The sequence below is a fragment of the Dermacentor silvarum genome, chromosome 11 (assembly GCF_013339745.2).
Source record: "Dermacentor silvarum isolate Dsil-2018 chromosome 11, BIME_Dsil_1.4, whole genome shotgun sequence".
NCBI lineage: Eukaryota > Metazoa > Arthropoda > Arachnida > Ixodida > Ixodidae > Dermacentor > Dermacentor silvarum.
In genome coordinates this window covers 63,504,478-63,523,443 of record NC_051164.1, presented here as the reverse complement: position 1 = coordinate 63,523,443, position 18,966 = coordinate 63,504,478, and the positions used below count along the sequence as shown (strand labels likewise).

The following is an 18,966-nucleotide window of genomic DNA, read 5'->3' as shown; positions in this document are numbered from 1 at the left end:
AGTAACCAAAATTCCGCTATCGTGTTATCTCTGATTGGCTCGTAGGGTGTATACTCATTTTCTGATTGGCTTAAAACGCCAACATGGCAGAATTCTTTCGAAAACAATATTTCCCCCCGCACAACTTGTGAAAGCTGCGCAACAACACAGTTGCAATGAAATAGCGCACTGCTTTCCTAGGGAAAATTCCAATTAAAGTCTTCATTGGTGTTATACGTAATGAAGGCCAAATAGGAAAACCTACAAGTATTTGTAAAATACGTGTTAGTAGGACGTCCTTTAGATGTTATGACGAGACGTGGACGAATGGATCATACCAGGATGTTGATAGGATATCGGTGGTTCACTGGGAAAAGGCCAGGAAAATAAGGAATTGGGACACCCACCGGACATCCAATTTCGGATATCCTATCGAGGACATCTTAGCTAGGGATATTGTATCGACTTTTTTTAAACCCCACGTCCACCCATACGCCAGTTTCCGTTTCCTCGTGATAGAATTACGTTTTCTCATATGTTAAAATTACAAGCCGAGGCTATGATGTCTGCAGCTCGTGTGTGCATCGCACCTTGCATATTTTATGACGCAGTGCACTTTGACAATTTCAGTTAAGTATGCCACTTGCGCCTGGTAGATATCCCTGCACTTCCATGCGTGCGTGTGTACGCATACGTGTGCATGCGATATGTATTTGATATTGCTATGTAGGCATTTTGCCCCGTTCCGCCAATTCAGGTTACATTATTCATTCAACAGACAGTGAGTCGATTACACGTAATATACATACGAGGGTCTCAAATTCGGAGACTAAAATAGGACCCTCAGTGTAATGCTGCCAACCAGGCCCGTAGCCAGGCGGGGGGGCTAGGGGCCCTGGACTCCCCCCCCCCTGAAATTTCGATCCCTACCAAAAATAATTACTCAAAAATAGGTGCTTTCCTCAAATAGTCAAGGCCTTTAGCAAGTGCCCCCCCAAAAAAAAATTCCTGGCTATGGGCCTGCTGCCAGCGGAGTACTCATTGTAGCAAACACTCAGGCAAAATGCCTTGAACGTCCACGCAATGTGCATAGAATGTTCTCATGATGTCCCTCGGGTACATGCAAGGAGTGTTCGCAAGGACACTGAAAGTGCTGCCAGACGATCATATGGGAGGAACGTTCACTGGGCATGCATGCTCTGACTGTGGATGTCTATAGGATATCCACTGATGTCATTGCGGTCACTGGGTTGACCACATGAGTGTTTAAGGTGAAGAACGAGGTATACTGCTAAAATAAAATTGTGGGTTTAAGAATCATGTAACTATTTATTCGGCCACGCAACTTTTGCACATGGAGAGACAGAAATCAATACTCAATTGTATATCGCAATAGCGGGGAGCACGGTCGTTGAACCTATCATGGATCTAAGCCCACTTGCTATGCTTATACAATATACATGTTTTTCCATACATTCCTGAGTGAACGCTGCATATAGTGCTCACGTACTATCGACCAAAAAAGTTCACGGACCACAGTATCTCAGAATACGCTAAATATCCGAGCCGCCTTTAAGAGTAGCCAGTAAAACCATGCATCACAATGTTGTTCGCATATACCAGTAGATACTGGAAATGTGAATACCAGACTGCGTGCGCTTTCACTGGGAGCGAACGCACGGCAAGAGCACACGCGACTTCTTCCATCGCGCGAAAGGCCGTGAGGGGACGGGAGGGAGGGAGGGGAGCTGCACCAGCAACGCGCAGAACTGTTGTCGACTGCGGCGGCGTTTTGCCCGCGTTCGCACCGAACGCGCGCGGCATTGGTGACGTGTTTATGAAGAATGGGCCAACCTTTGCCATACAACCTATGGCAGTGTACCGTAGTGACCATAAGGCCATGGTCCCTGTGGTCACTAAGTAAATGAAAACCACCGGATCATATATATTTCTCATTCTTTAGTAGTTCAAATAACCAATTACACCATCACATCCTCATAGTCATAATTGGAAATACATAATTTCCACCATAGTACAGCTTCGCTGGTCTTCCTTCTCCACCCCAGTGGAAGGGCTGACAGTTTTTTTGTCAGATCCCTTGGTCCGTAAACTTTTTTGGTCGATAGTACACTCCAAAATGTAAAACACATTTCGCGTCATGCGCGCAATCTGATAGACAAGTCTCTTTTGCTATATAGAACTGGCGACAACATTCGAGAAGTTTCTTATACATTATATGTGCATTATAGGTGCATATATTGCGCTGAGCAATAACTTATCTAATAGCCGTGATAACCTATGTAAAAAACGACGTCACATACAAAGAATTGGCCGACATCCCTCCCTGCGAACGTAAATGACCAGCGAAGCTACATGTGTCAATTAAGCACCACACATGGTCGAGCATTGTATTCACGCCGTTCTTCTGGTGTCTAATTTCCATGGTCTACCCATGGCAGTCTTAGAATTAACTGAATGAGTTGCTAGACGGGTCGCCCTTTTATTGCAGTAGCAATTATATGGTCACTCCAAGCGGATTTCTGCTGTCGTCTCCGTCGCCGTGTTCCTTATGAAGTCCAACGGCGATAAAATCGTCGCCGCGCGCCGTATGCTGTATGTGCGAGTGAAAGCGCGCGAGGGACGCGTGCTTTCACGGGGAGCGAACGCACGGCAGAGAGCAAACGCGACTTCTTCCGTCGCCCGAAAGGCCATGGGGGGACAGGAGGGAGGGATGGGAGGCGTCGTGCTGCGGCACCAAATGCGTATTTATATAAAAACGTTGCGAGGCGAGAAGGTGGTAAAGACTTCCGACGCTGCCCGACGAGTGTCCCGTTATGATCTCGTCGAAAACCTCCGGTCGAGCCGCCCCCAGAGGCACCGGCAACAGTCGCCAACGCCGCGCGCGTTTCTGTGCGAACGCGGGCAAAACGCCGACGGTGTCGACAACAGTTCTGCACGTTGCTGGTGTGGCTGCATGTCCAAGTTTATACAGCTGATAAAACTACTATCCTTACTCCGTATAGCTCTCTACTAATTTGCTATCGCAATTGATGCTTCGGTGAAACTGCGAGATATTTTTTTTAAATATATAGATGAAAGCGTGCAAATGTGCGGTATATATATATATATATATATATATATATATATCAGTGAAGTAAAGAATAATAGGAGCCGGCACAGAAGTAGTTAATAAAATAGAAGCATGTCAGTAAAGTCCTGATATATATATATATATATATATATATATAGTTCAAAAACATAGAAGCACATAGGAAAAACATTTTATAGAAACACATTTTATAGAAGCACTTCTATTTTATAGAAATACATATATATATTTTATATATATATATATGCTGTATGCCTGATTGCAAAGAAAGATATGTCGTTTGCCTTGAATTATTAACCTGGCATTTTGTGTTTATGCCACGAAATTTTCCTACCAACGAGAGGCATGCAGCTTCGCTGTAAAAATTATGCGTGGCTCTGCTACCGCAAACGCCAGAGACCAGCGGAGCTGGGGAAAGCCTATAGTAAAGTAGTGGCAAACCACACACTTAATTAAATTCCTGGTGCTCAGGATTTCTTCGCGATGTTCTGCGTAGTATCGCAATGAATTCAACCGGCCACGTTCACAAGCCTCCGGATCTCAATTTCTTCGCCTACGCGAACTCTCGGCTTCCCTCAATCTAAACTCGGGATTTTCTCTTCTGCGACGCTTGGTTTCAGCTTGCCTAGCTCTCGTTTCAGTCTTTCGGAAGCAACAAGTCTGGTTGAAGCCTGCCGAGCCGCCGCCAGAGGCATCAGCTGCAGTCATGGGCACAGGCACGTTTGGCGCGAACGCGGGGAAACGCGATCGGAGTTGGCAGCAGCTCTACGCGTCCCACTACCACATGCTTTTGCTCCTCTTCTCCACCTCGCATCTGCTATGCTACGCGCTGCTATTTTAGGTGCGAAGCACTTTATGCGCTCGGGCTGTCGGCATCTCCAGTCGTGATCGTCGTTGTCATAGTCATGGTAAGCAAGCGGCTCGTGCTCGCGCTGGATGGATGGATGAGGCTGAACCCTTTAAATCGGGCGGTGGCATACGCCACCTAGCCGTGACTATAACATGTTTTGTACTTTGTGGTGGGTGAAATTTCACCCCTGCCTTGATTTTAGCAACCAATCAGATAACCTTTGTTTGGTTATTTCTACCCGCTTAAAGTCCATTTTGCCTCCACTGTCCCTAAACCCCAATGCTTTGAAAAAATCAGCCCCAATGTTTTGCACTGTAGGGTTAAGCCCTTTACAGAAAAGTATGAGGTGTTCAGCCGTTTCCTCTTCCTCTCCACATGCACCGCACAACGTGTCTATACCTTGGTACTTGACTCGGTACATCTTAGTCCGCAATACTCCCGTCCTGGCTTCAAACAACAAAGAGCTTCCCCTAGAATTATCATAGATATTTTCTTTGGCAATTTCGTGCTTGAAGGTTCTGTATGTTTCCAGTGCTGATTTCGTCTGCATCCCTGTTTTCCATAGACCCCTCTCTGTTTCTTTAACCTTTTTCTTAACCGCTGTTTCCTGGTTTGCACTCCTCCTGCAGTCCAAATATTTGATTGACAATTTTCTGGTCCGCTTCCTCCATTTTGTGTCAACATTCCTCATGTACAAATAACTGAAAACTCTCCTTGCCCACTGCTTTTCTGCCATTTCTCTCAATCGCTCCTCAAATTCTATTTTGCTGCTAGCTTCCCTGCCCTCGAAAGATGTCCATCCCATGTCACCCTTTACCTCCTGATTTGGTGTATTTCCATGTGCTCCCAAAGCAAGCCTGCCTACCCCTCGCTGCTTAACTTCCAACCTTTCTCGAACCTCTGATCTCATGCACAGGACCGCATTACCGAAAGTCAAACTAGGCACCATCACACCTTTCCAAATCCCTCTCACCACTTCGTACCTATTGTAATTCCACAGTGCCCTATTTTTCATCACAGCTGCATTCCTGCTACCTTTAGTCGTTACATATTTTTCATGTTCCGTTAGGTACTCAGCCCCATTGTTTATCCACACTCCAAGATATTTGTACTTATCCACTACCTCCAGTGTTATCTCCTGTATCCTATGTTCACTGCCCTGATTATCATTAAAAATGATGACTGCCGATTTTTCTTTACTAAACTTCAAACCTAAGCTATTTCCCTCTTTACCACAGATGTCCATTAATCCCTGCAAGTCTTCCTTGCTGTCAGCCATAAGTGTACATCAGTCCTGGTAATGACTGTTTAATCCATTCTCCATGCTTGAAATAGGAAAGGTTGAAGCCAAGTCCTCTCCTCTCTAATTTTTTCTCTAATCCTTGTAAATACAGCATGAACAACAAAGGTGACAGAGGGCACCCCTGCCTAAGCCCCTGCTGTATCTCTATAGGCTCAGATACCTTGTTTTGCCATTTTATAAGCACCTTGTTAATTTTATAGATATCTTTTAAAAGATTGCTTATTCATCTTCCACATCTAGAGTGCCCAGTATGTGAGTGAGTGAGTGAAATAACTTTATTGAGGTCCAGAGAAGACGCAGGGGACACCCCGCGCCACCCGGCTAGTCCCACGTAGGGACCGGCAAGCCGAGCTTGACGGCCCGATCGCGGGCACTCTGGACGGCCAGGGTTTGGTCGTTGAGTTCGGGGCTGCCCAAAAGTGCAGCCCACCTATCCTCGCTGAAGGCGGAGCCGATGGCTTCACACTCCCACAACACATGGTTAAATGTTGCCGTTAGTCCACAGGCAGGGCAGTCCGCACTGGGATACCTTTCAGGGTATATAGCGTGAAGAACCGCAAGGTTAGTATACGCACGAGCTTGTAAAAGTCGAAGGGTCACCACCCGCGCCCTGCATAAGGCAGGGTGCGGGAGGGGGAATACCCGTCTTGACAGATAATAATGCTTAGTGATCTCATTATACATCATCAATGGTTCCCCGGCGGGTAGGGGGACTGCGGAGGCAGTCCATCTGCAGTTCATCTATGTTCAACCATTGGGTCAGTGAGTCCTCGCGCGGCCTCGTGCGCGCTCTCGTTAGGGTTAGAGGGAGAGCCCTCAATCGACCCCAAGTGAGCGGGAAACCAAATGAGAGAATGCGGAGAGATACTTTTCAAGCTTTGGAGAATGCAAAGGGCCTGAGGGGAGACCATCCCGGTTAGGTAGGCCTTAATGGCCGCCTTAGAATCGCTATATATTACCTCTCTGCGACCATCGACCACAGCCAGCGCGATTGCAACCTGTTCGGCTACAAATACAGTACGCACTTCGAAGCCATTTGCCCAGTATGTCCCACAAATCCTTTTGGATTACACTGTCATAGGCTCCCTTGATATCCAGAAATGTGAGCCATAGGGGCCTGTGTTCCTTTTCTGCTATTTCAATACACTGCATCAATGAGAACAGATTATCTTCTAACCTTCTTTGTTTCTGGAACCCATTTTGTAGTTCCCCCAGCACCTCCTCGCTCTCCACCCATGCCTGCAGTCTGTCCTTTATAATCTGCATCACCACCCTGTAAACCTCTGACATCACTGTTATGGGACGGCAGTTGTTTATGTCGGCTTTGTCTCCTTTCCCTTGTATATCATGCTCATTCTTCTCAGTCTCCACCCGTCGGGGGCTTTACCTTCCATTATCATTTTGCTCACTGCCTCTCTTAATGCTTTCTTAGATTTTGGGCCCAATGTCTTTATTAACATAATTGGGATGCCATCAGGACCTGTCGACGTGCTACTAGGAACCCTCTTCTCTGCCCTTTCCCATTCGCTTTGTTGAAGTGGAGCCGCTGCACTAACCAGTCTATCTTCACCAGATTGAGCACATGCTACGTTTCTTTAAATTTTTCTGTCATTACTGTTCTTATATGTTTCTTTGCCTCATCTCCTTCTAGCCGAACACCTTGAGCTGTAACTATAAACCTCTGCTCTAGGCTAGCCTTATTACTCAAGGAGTTGAGATGTTTCCAAAATTTCTTCGCTGCTTTTCTCTCTTTTTTGTTTACTTCTGACAACCATTGGGTCCCCTCTTTCATCTGATCTTCTCATTGATCAAATGGGATGCTTCTCTTCTACAGTTTAAGAAGTTATTCCATTTTCTGTCTACATCAGCCTCTGGTTCACCCTTCTGCTTTGAGTATCTGTGTTCCCTGGATGCTTCCTGACGATTCTCTATGGCCTTCTTAACCTCCTCATCCCACCAGCTCTTGGGTTTACGTCTTCTGTTCCCTTTGGGCGTGACTCGTACCTTAGCAAGCTCTAGCTCAAATAGCCCTGTTAAATTTGCATATGTCCATTCTGCTTTAGTATCCTCTGAGATTACTTCCTCAACTTGTTGGATTGCTATTTCCAGCTGCTTTTCCGAGTAAAATATTCCACCTGGTTGCTCATCTTGCCTCCTACCTACTTTCATTTCTCTTCCAAAACTCACCTTAATATGTTTGTGATCAGTACCTAGACTCTGGAGCCATATTCATCTATGTTCATTACCTTTAGCCTATCATGCATCCTATGCGACATCAGTGCATAATCTATCGTCGACTGCAGGCTCCCTACCTCCCATGTTATGTTCCCTTCACACTTCTCAGTACTGTTGCATACAACTAAGTCATGCCTTTCACACATATCCAGCATCATGTTGCCTGTTGAGTCTGTGTACCCGTCCATGTCTTCTATGTGTGCGTTCATGTCTCCTAGTATAATAATCTCGCACCCTCCTCCTAGCTCATTAATGTCACTTGATATGCATTCCAGCATTTTTTTGTTTTCCTCTTTTACATTTGCTCCTTTCCACAGGTATACAAACCCAAGGAGTGTCTGCTCTCCTGCCACTTTCCCTTTTAGCCATAAATGCTCCTTGCATTCCTCTTTGACCCTTTGCCAATTCATACTTTTACAAATGATTGCCACAATTCTACCCCCTTTTCTACTGCCCTCTGTTCGGTTGCAATATTCCCATGCATAGTCAGGATTACAGGGTGGTTGCTCCATGTCCCTAAGATGTGTCTCCACAAACCCGTATAGCATAAGCTTTTCCTGCCTTAGTTGCTCGTCTATCTCCTCCCACTTCAGCCTATTCCTGCCACCTTGCATGTTAATATACCCTATGTCCGAATAACCTTGCCACTGGTGCTTACGTCTATTTCTTCTCCTACAGACTCTCCTGCAGACAGCGCTCGGCACGCGCTCGTGCGCCACTGCTCCCGCCGTCGTCTTCCAGAGCTGGCTGCGTTGCCGCTCATCATTCAGCGTAAAAATTCGCGTCTCTTCTGTCGTCGTAATGTGGAGGCCGCGTTTACGGGGTTATGAGCCATTGCTTAAGGCAGTATGAGCCCATTAGCAGTGCATCACTGCATGCTTCGCACATCCCCATGTTTCACGTTAGTGGAGCTGCATTTCGCTCAATGGGTCATTCGAGCACCGAGTTTTTAGGGGCGAAGCACCTTAGGGCTGAGCCTTGTCCCTCGTAGTCCGTAGCTGTGGTTGGCATGGAGACCGCTATGTATGTATGTATATGCATATATATACATATATATATATATGTATAGTATATGTAAACCAAGCTCCGGCTTCCGGAACCGGAAGTCGGCTTACGGTTCCGCTATTTGTTTCCACTTCTGGTTCCGCTTCCGGTTCCACTTTCGGTTCTGCTTCCGGTTCCGGAAGCCAGCTTCCAGCTTCTGGAGAACGCTTCCGGCGTTTTGTCCGAATGATCCCCCGGTGATTCGCCCACTCATCATCATTCACTTCGTGGATATGCGATGTTTTTTTTTTTATATACTCTGCTTTCACTCTCTCAGATCTCTCTCCCCCATGGCCAGCTCGGGTATGGAGCATGGCCACGAAATTTTTCGATTAACGAGAGGTATACAGCTTCGCTGTAAAAGTAAAACAATGTACGCATGACAATTTATATATGCGATCAGTGAATCAGGACCTATTCATTCAGCGAAACTGAATATATTTCCAACATCAGCGGACGACGCAAGGAAGTACAGATCGAATGTTTTGTAAATGATTCTAGCTGCGTTTGTTACATAGGCGACGGAGTTGTCAGTGCTTAATTGTGTAACCTATGCGATTAACTGTTGTCGACACCGACATAGGAGTTTCCCCCCTTATTTATTATTTTAAATCGGCCTTTTGCGCAGAATGTTTGTGGCTCTCGACGTACCAGCGAGAGTAGCCCCTCAGGTTGAAATTCCCCTTGCATTTTAACAGCAGTGCATATTGTAACAATTAAACGATTGTACTTAAAGCCCCTCCATCAGCTCACGCTTTTTGTAGCAAAAGCTACACTGGCCGCATTCTCGCCGTTTCGCTGTGGCCGGTGGCAGCGTTTCTTTCTCTATGATCTGACAGGCGTTGGATCTGACCACCCCGCGGCGTCTTACCGGCGTCTGACCACACGCGTCTTTCGCCTGGCGAACTGCTTCACTGGAGAGGGTCCGGAATGCCAAGCGTGCGAAGCTAGCGTCGGAGACTGAGGAAGAGCAAGCCGTTCGGCTCGCAAAACGCTTGGACTTGTCGGCTTATAATTTATACCTGGCTTATATCGATGAGTGTATACCTAAGTATAATGATTATAGTTAAATCAAAGGCTAACCAAGTGAAACCAAGACTTAACCAGGCTAAACCAAGCTTTCGCTTTGCATATCCAGGGTTAGCTGAGCTAAGCTGCAGCCATTTTTTTTTTTAACTCGCGGCGGTAGTGCTATGGAGGGGCTCTAATGTACTTATTTGTGAGCAAGATGAATCGCCTTTTAGGATGATTCGATTTCACATTTGGAATGTGGTTCGCACGAGCACTAAATATTTTGCGGAATGGAAGCACATGTATATACTGTGCTGCAAGTGTCACTTGTTTGCGTGACCATATTTTATTATTTTGGGTGTTTTCGTGTAAACTACGTCATTCGGCAAAACTTAGAAAATAATCATCTCAAAAATTAATCCGTCCAGTTCATATAGTTTTATAGTTCATATATAGCCGAAAATGACATATATGATTATGATTGCTTAATTGCGTCTTCACGACGGACGTACCCCGTCAAAACCACCAAAACTTATATACGAGCAGGTTCTATTTCTCAATATTGACTCAATCTCATTCACAGCCGGTTACTGGCGCGCTTATACCTCGCACGCGCTTAATTGCCCAACGCGCCAGTGCGGCGCTCTGTGGTTGCACTACGAACTCCTTGGTCACCGCGCAATTCTTAGCAAACGTTTATGAATTGCAAAATTGTATACGCGGCGTCCTCCGAAGTGTACATAATAATAAAACATCAATGATCCCGAGAGTACGTCTCTCACTCGTCTGCTATGTCGTCTGCAACAGCCGCACCCGCAACGCCATGTTGCCAGTTTGAACTTGCCTTTCGCGAAATTGGATTACGAAAGCTGCAGTCGTAAAATGCACCAACAATTTTTTTACAACGCTCATAGAAATGAAATACATAACCAGTAGACCTACTCCGCTGAGAATATGACACCTCGGCTATATTTTACAGGCTGAATATTAACCGCAGTTGTTGCTAGCGGCCTCGTGCGGCCATTTTGTGGACACCAGCGGGCAAAATGGCCGAGGTTTGTAAGCGTTATTTACCCTTCAATTCTCGTCGCGAAAAGCGCTGTTTCACCCTTTGGCGGGCGGAGGGGACCCTTTGCGACACACACAGGGCGGTATAAAACTGCTACGGATTTCGCGGGTCGCGTCCGCCCCGGCCTCGCATTATCGGTAATAGCCTGAACCGCGCGCTTTTTTGTTGTTATGTGGTCTCCCACCGCTGCCTATGGCTGCTGTCAGTGTCTACCGAGATTCGGTGCATGAACCCGAGCCGCAGGAAATAAACGCGCGCCCGATGCATTTCCAACGGCAAGCGCGTCGAACGGTGCAATTCTGAACGCAGCGCGTTCGCGCCGTATGCGTCACTTTGCAGACGACGATCGGGGCGCGCAGGTCGACGATTTTAGCGCGTACGCTCGGTTCGAACCAACGACAGTTCTGAAGCGCGCGATCAGACCGACCCCTGATAAGCCCTCTGCGAGGCTTTCCCTCCGCTGTCGCGACAAGCGTTAGGACGGATAAGCTAGTTCGACGCCTCCGATAGCTCGTTTGCAAAGCGGTCAGAAGTGCGGTTTAGAAAATCACCTGCGAAACGGTAGCAGACGATTGCCCTCCTCGCGGAACGCATTTCCCCCGCGTTCACGACCACAGCGCCCGTAAGTCGCATGTTCGCATGTTTGGAGCGCTGACGCCGAGAGACGTGACGTAAGCGTGTTGAGCGGTGCAGTCTGCGACGCATTGTAATCGTGCAACTTGCTTGTTTCAGGCCAACACAAGCGATGGATCCGCGGGTGAGTGGAGATTTTCGCTGATCGCTCAAAGTTGTGCGAAGGGGCGTCTTGAACCAAAAATAAAGTTACTTGTTGCCTACGGTGTAGTTGATTTAATGTATTCTACTCATGGACGGTTTTGTTAGATTTTGTTGCTTGAATTCCATCGTAGTATTGATTTCAAGATAACGTCAGCATATGCAAATCTAAACGTACGAATGAGAAGATAACATGGTCGGAGTTAGTAATTAAAATCTTACGCGTGAACGTTAGGATTTTTTTTTTTACTCTTAAACCTGCACTAATGTTTCTCTACAAGAATATTCTAGCAGCCCTTTGTAGTACATGCAAACCTGGGGACAGCTTTAGCTCAACTTCCAAGCCATCATGGCCGTCTAATGAAAGAATGTAGTTACATTAACGTGGTATTAGGTACAAGTATGATACATTACAGTTATATTCCTATCTTATGCACAGTTCATGCTTACAGGGACAGCTATCTGCCCATTTTCGGTTTGTTGTGCATCAACAGGCTCCTCAGAAAATATAACAGATTTAGGAGAGGGAACATTCTGCTCTCCATCTCTCACTGTAGTGTTGTTTTGATCTGGTAAGGGTGCAGAAGCGTTTTTCAATATCTGTGCTCAACAAAAACAACAACAGTTCCAAAACAAAGAAATCAATAATGTACTTTTTTTTTTTTTATAAAAGCTGATCGACATCGTTGACATTTTAAGTAGGCCATGATTACTAAAGTAATAATTTTAATATAATTAATAATATAATTGGCTGAAATTGGAACTACTTTCCTGGACAGCACAAAATCGTGGCTCGTTTTGCTAAACGATGACACATGGCTTTGAAGGAGGGACTTATTGTTGCGCTTTACAGAGATGAAGTCGCAGCTTATGGTTGGGGACGTAACAGGTTAACTTCATGATCAATATCGGAAGAAAGCTAGGGATCTGTTTTGGCTATATATTCAATGAATTCGGTCATCGATTGGCTGCCCCAAGCTTAGTACGGGATCATCATGCAATATTATCGCATGGTCTCTCCTATTAGAGTAGAGAAAGAAAGTGTGTGTGGAAGCCCTAGAGCTTGCCCGAATCCATTTTTTCTGGTTCACATACACGCATACCTGCTAGCTCTCCAAAATCTTTTTGTAAACTATGACTTAAGGAATGTGTGTGTAAAATTTTTCGAGAAACATTGCTCTCAATAATGTTTTAAAGGTATTAAATGGTGGGGAGGCCCTAGATTGCAAAGAAGTGCTTTCAAAAAAGAAATTGTTATGGTATCTGTGCCGCCCTCTTGCGGCAGTGTTGCTAAGTTCATGAAGCAGGCAAAGTTGCTAACAGCCAAGTTGCTGAAAAAGTCACTGGGGTCTAAAAGAAAACATTGTGTTGCTTGTCACGCTTTAATTTTCTAAGTTTGCTGCTGCTAAAGGAAATTCTTTGTTAATAAAGTACCAATCCCACAAGAGGTGTGTGCTCAGGACTCTGATGATTTGAACAATTATGTGTAGCATTTGAAAGAAAAACCAAGTTATAGTGACTGATGGAAGCTGAACATTTCATTTGCACCTTCAACTGTTCTGCAGGGGTTCATGAAAATTGCATAATTTGAGAGCAGTTTGAAGCAATTAAGTTTGCGACTCTCTTAACTCTGCCACAAAGAGCAGATATAAGAAGTCTGTAAGCTATGTTTGATAGCAAGTGCTAATGAGTGTTGCAAATTGGACTTTTACAAAATGTCCAATAGCTGGGATTATGTTGAATGAGTCATGTCGACTAATTGAATGTGCGAGTTTCGTCTCCCGTGCTGTATCTGGTGCAGTCTGCAAAGTTTGGTATCTGTTATGTTGCAGGACCTAAGTTTGTAGGCTTGCTATTGCAGACGTTTGAAAATGTCAGTTCTTTTGTAATCTTTTAATATTTGAGTTACAATAATTTGACTCTCCTTTTTTTTCTCTCTCTCTCTTTTAAGTCCAACGTATCATTTTTGATACAACGCATTTGATATCTCAAGTTTGTGATTTAAGTGGGGTAAGCTTAACTTTCCAAGTACAGTAGTGCTGTGGAATGCCCTTTCCATTCACACAGGTCTCATGCACCGACTGCAATCATACACCCACTGCTTCTGAGCAGATACATCACTCATTGTTTGTAAACATGCCTAATATGCGAAGTTGTTTATTATATTATGTTTTGTGATTTTTTATTTGTTTATTTTATTTTTTGGCGCTGTGGCATGCAGGTTTTGCCACTGATGTTCATCATTATCTGCTATTTTACCCTCAGTATTTATGTTGTATGTAGGTTTACTTTCATTGAAAATGTTAATTTTTAAAGAAATTCTCATAACTGTTGTAGCCATATATTTTTGTCATATTTTCAGTTCTGTAATAATCTGATGTGTACATGTCTCTATCTACCCCTCCTGATGTATGTAATGAGATGCCTTAAGAAGGAAATAAATTAAATGAAAGCCCATAGCAGCGTTTTTGAAATGCTGTAGAGCGAAGTTTTGTTGTGCATCAGAAATACAGTTACTCATTAATTTAATTACTAATTCAGTTTTACTCATACCATTTATAGTTTTTTTTTTTTTTTCAATGAATGTAGTCTCCATGGCCAAAAGTAAAGAATGCACAAGTCATCCTAGTTTTCCTTGATGAGGAATTAAATTTGACATAATTTATTGCAGTAAACTGGGTGGCTGACTAACGACGGCACATGTGCATTTCAACAGGCAAATCAGAGTTAGGTTTTAGCTGAAGCTTCCGCGTTGAACTCATCTTGGCAATGTGATAAACGCTCTAGCATTATTAGAATTTCATCTGCACTCAGCCACAACCTAAGAATTCAGTACAAGCTTTAAACACAGAACTGCATTACACCAGTGCCTTCGCACTCCAAAACAAAGCTCCCAAGAGAGCTCGATATTGGAAGACGTTCATGAAATGAGAAAACCTAATTGGCTGGCGCATCTATTCAAGTTCGAGTTGGATAGCAGTGTACTGCCCCTGCTTTCTTAGCTCCTCACTGACTTTAACGAGGTCATTTGTATATCGATTCTAAATAATAGCTAGGTTTGTTTCAGTTCTCAGTGTCTCAGTTCTGAAGTTTTTCATGAACAGCCACTTCATCTGTAGTGATTGTGTTTATTTCGATAGCGGGTTGGGCAACTCAACACAGATGTTTTTTTTTTTTTATTTCTTCCTCAACACATTCTTTCTTCGCAAGCGCGCTTGTTTCATTACATTCCACATTACACTTGTTCGATCGGAAGCACAACGTTTTGAGCTGCTATGATATTGAGAATTGGACGATTTCATTGTAAAATGCCTGATTTCTATGGCTTGTTTTACAGTTGTCATGTTATCACCATTAGTTACACCATTTTCTCACTTGAATACAGTTTAGGGCAAAGCTAACCACAAATACAGACTAAATTAACTTAAAAATATGCTGCAGTCAACTACCTCAGTGTTTCAAGAGCCCATTTTTTTTTTACCTGCTCATTTATTTGCACCATTTATTGCCTTGCCACACACTGATAGAACGAATGTACAATGGCAACCAAAATTTAAGCCGCTATGTGAATATTTTTTTTAATAAACTCTTATCTTATGTGCGGATCGTTGTTGCTGTCAGAGCAAAGTTGGCAAAGAAGTAAATTGTCGTGGATATATTAAGTGCTTATGCATACCTCAAAAGGCATGTGCTCGGAGGAAGCCTAAAAAAAGCATCCTAATTAATATAATTGATTGATTTGCTTAGAATCCTAAATGTCATTAATTAGCATACGTTATTACTTTTGTCTGAATTTTTGGTTTGAGAAAGCTTTGTAAAAAGGTTTAGCAACATATCGCCGTTTAATAGGATTTGAAATTAAAGCCTGCTAATGTGTCACTTATGCAGAAATTGAATTTGTTGCGCTTTGGAAAGACCGGCACACAGCAGGCGGAAATGCCTGGCACTCAAAGGGTTACTGCTTGCGTCGCATAGCTTCGCAGTGGCACGTGAATCTTGCAAGTTAATTGCAATAATCACCGAAGTGCTCTTACCTGATTGTAAAATTTATGATTTCTGTCTGGAATTGTATTATCCAGCTCATTAATGTGCTTTTGAATGGCATCCTTGATCATATATTGCTTTAAATTTCTGCTCAGTATTTTGAATTTATGCTCATTTTTAATTCATCAATACCTCTACCTTCACATAATCATGAAACTGTCTGTTCTCTGAGGGTTCTATGCTGCGTACGACAACGAATAAAATTGAGAGCTGCTAAGTAACAGTTGTCATTTATAAGCGTACAGTTGCCAACAATTGCTATATTTTTATTCTTTGGTTCTTTATTTAGCTGCTCTTGACACTTATTGTTCATAAAGGTCAGATTGCACATAGACTTGCTGATGCGTGCTAGCGTGCGTCTGCGTGCCTTGCGCCTGCCATGCCGCCCAAGGAATGGCGATTTGCATATACAAGAGACTTCGCTCACTCATAGACACCTTGGCAGAAATGGTGTCATACTTTGTTATTGACAGTGCTGAAAAATGCTTTAATATCTATAAACATCATTGTTTCATTTTTAGCGTTCTTAAATCGGTGCAAGAAAAAAAGAAAAAGCACTTTCTCGCATGACATAAATCGGCGTTACTGAGAAGTGATTGTACCACAGGGCGTAGCTGCGTAGCCAGGTGCATAGTGACGCGAGGCATCTTGAGGGCCAGTATCTGCCTGGAACAGATCTCCATGCTTGAGCTTTGATGCACACAGGCTGTGTTTCACTGTCTGCGCATGGGTAGGCACGCAGATGCGAGCTTGCATGCACCGGCAAGCATACGTATAGTCTGGCCTTAAGGCATTTCGTATGTCTTACAATCTTATCAGCGCCACTTCAGATGTGCGCAGTAGACACTATGCGCAGGTACGATACAGTCTTTGTGCTGTTGAATACTGATATTATGTTACAGATTGCACTAAGTTCCGAGTTCATTTGGAGTGCACAGGCCTTTTTTGATTTGACCTTCAAGTCTGCTAGACCGAGCATGGGTTAGGATGGGGACAGACTCGCTCATTTGTGCCACCTGTTTACACATTGAGGTTCATGCTTCCCATATTCCTGTCCTTTCATAATGGCCGACTCGCATCTTGGTTAAGTCTTTAAAGCGCAACGAAGAGACAAGACGGAGAAATGACAGGACAAGGTGCTTTGTCCTGTCGTTTCTTGTAACCTTAAATTCAGAATTCTGAATATAAGGCATTTAATCATTTAGCATTATGGATACACCAAAGAGAAGGACTTAAACTGTTTAGACTAATAAATGATTCCCTTTGGAAATTTATTTTCGCTAATTTTGCGGTGATACGTTATTATTAGAAGATAAATCGAAGGTCAAAGCTCGAGCACTGGTACGTCACTATGACATCACAGATTTCAAAGTAGTTTTTTCATATTTATGCCCTTCTTGCTCAGCAAAAATTCTTCAAACTTGTTGAGTTCATTCATGGGCTCTTTTCGAAAAGAATGTCCATCTTTATTGATAAAAAAAAATACCTAAGCCCGAGCAGACACCGTCAAAATCCAAGGTAGCCAATTCGGCCCGTGGATTTCAGTAGTCATTGAAAGCAAGCATGTGACTTGTGGTATTACTTGGGTGAATAAGGCTTCCATGTAGAAGCCGCAATATGATGTAACGCCTTTAACCACAACACTTTGGTCGGCGTTCTGGTGTTTCTGGTGGGGAGGACAGCAGCGGCACTTGCAAAAGCAGAATTGGCTGAGCTGTTATTCTCCGTCTCCCCACCATATTTATTTGTCATCTGCCGCTGCATAGTAGCATGGCTCAACAAGGTAGTGCGCTTTTCCTTCTTTTTTTTGCTCACATTAGCAGCTGCCGAGGGAGCGTATGTTGATTGCGTTAGCATAAGTGCAAATGCATTTTCCTTGCAGCAGACAGCGATCAAGATTTCGACCCCTCTGCTGAGATGCTTGTCGATGAGTATGACGACGAGAAGACGTTAGACGAGGAGGAGGCCTTGGAGAGTGACGCCAGTGACGACGAACTCAACACACTGCAAAAGGTAAGTTGCCGTGCAACGTCGCTTTTGCTGTGAATTGGTTCGTTTGTGATGCCACTGTCGCACGGGCACTTTCAAACATGCTTTACAAGGCACAGATTGAGCAATGTTACGCAGCCATTTCCAAGCACAGGTTGCTTCGACATTGTTTTACTTGTGGTCTGTACAAATGGAGATTTGCAGTTGCAGTTCTTCGCAGAGACTGAGAATAAGGGGCCAGTGTGTGTATTTAATTGACCAATGCTGTGTTGGGACTCTCTTTACTGGAGCAAACCATTAAAAATGCAAAGTCATTTGTCAATGTCTTTGTGATTAGCACTTTATGATGACAGAACCTTAGTAGTGTGGTACTTGCTTAGTCCTAAACTTTTTCATAAACGCCAGCTGTATGGATTAAGACTGCAGGAGGCAACTGTTATGGTGGTACTTGTGTGTTACAGCAAAAACCTACTAAATGCTTTGTACAAGATCTCTACTTATCTGTTTAGGTTGAGTAATAGCAATCACTGGACCTTGCACATTGCAGTTTACTCAGCTGTCACAAAACAGCTGCTAGCTAGAGTGTATCCTTTGCCCTGGTGCACTGGATGATTTGCTGTGATTCTCTGTGCAGTTGTACTCACCTCTGAGTTTGATCTGTGTGTGTTGTTTCCGTCTGTCTTATTGGGCAGTTGACTTGCTCAGTTAGGAAAGCACTGGAGAGTGACTTGCATGCCTATGTGCGCCTTGGGAGGTTGCTGGTTTGTGACCGAAGTTCCCCTGTGAACCATGCATTGTTGTCAGCGGAATTTTCCCGCACACTTGGTTTGGTGCGGTGACCCGCCATTCTTACCTTCTCTGCAACAGGAAGGTGAAATGCCTCTAGAAGACCTTCTTGCCATGTTTGGGTACAAGGACGGAGAACGGGTTGGTGGTGAGCCCGAGTCTGAGGAGGAGGAGGAGGAGTCTGACGAGGAGGAAGAAGAAGATGGTGACGTCGCTGAGGAAGTCCCCGAGAGTTCTGCCCCTAAGGTGGCAGCAGACAAGCCAGCGACGGAGGCGCCGAACAAGGAGCCAGTGCCGATGCTAGCGCCAAAGGAAGTGCCGCCTTGTGCCGCTGTGCCCACCCTTGCACCGCCACCGTCTGTCGAGTCTAAAGTGGCAACGACCACAAAGACTCCGTCCCCTGTCACCCGAGCGACACCCACACCTCCCCACCCTCCACCGAGGCGTGAGCACCGGACTACTTCCACGGCTCATCTGCTGCGATGTGAGTGCTAGGATGGTTCGTTTTGTTTTCACGCTGCATGCATTCTGTGTTAACTGTCAACTGCTGTCCTCGCTTAAAGTATGTGCTCAGTGCCTGCGGTTCATGGCTTCAACATTTATTTATATTTCCAGTCCATTTTTGGACTGCGCAGAGGCAACTTGTGCTGGCTGGTCTACTTTGGATTGTCGTGTGGATTATTTACAAGAGCTTGGAAAGCTGTATATGGTCTGCAGTGTTTCAGACACATTATTTTATAGAATGGCATGATGTGGTGATGGCCTGCATTTTC

General features: G+C 44.5%; 1 protein-coding gene across 6 annotated transcripts in view; it reads left to right on the top strand.

Moving 5' to 3' along the window:
* The first annotated feature begins 10,572 nt into the window (after nt 1-10,572).
* The window catches only part of LOC119433482 (mesoderm induction early response protein 1), a 34,347-nt gene continuing 25,953 nt past the window's right edge, over nt 10,573-18,966 (top strand). The window contains exons 1-4 of one of the 6 annotated variants that reach the window (XM_037700717.2): nt 10,573-10,586; nt 11,333-11,357; nt 17,301-17,431; nt 18,275-18,677. In XM_037700717.2, coding sequence (XP_037556645.1) covers nt 10,578-10,586; nt 11,333-11,357; nt 17,301-17,431; nt 18,275-18,677 — 568 coding nt within the window. In that variant the 5' untranslated portion in view covers nt 10,573-10,577. Of the gene's footprint in view, nt 10,587-10,615; nt 11,272-11,332; nt 11,358-17,300; nt 17,432-18,274; nt 18,678-18,966 lie in introns of those variants that run through there. The other 5 variants (XM_037700718.2, XM_037700721.2, XM_037700720.2 and 2 more) reach the window with 5 other exon arrangements.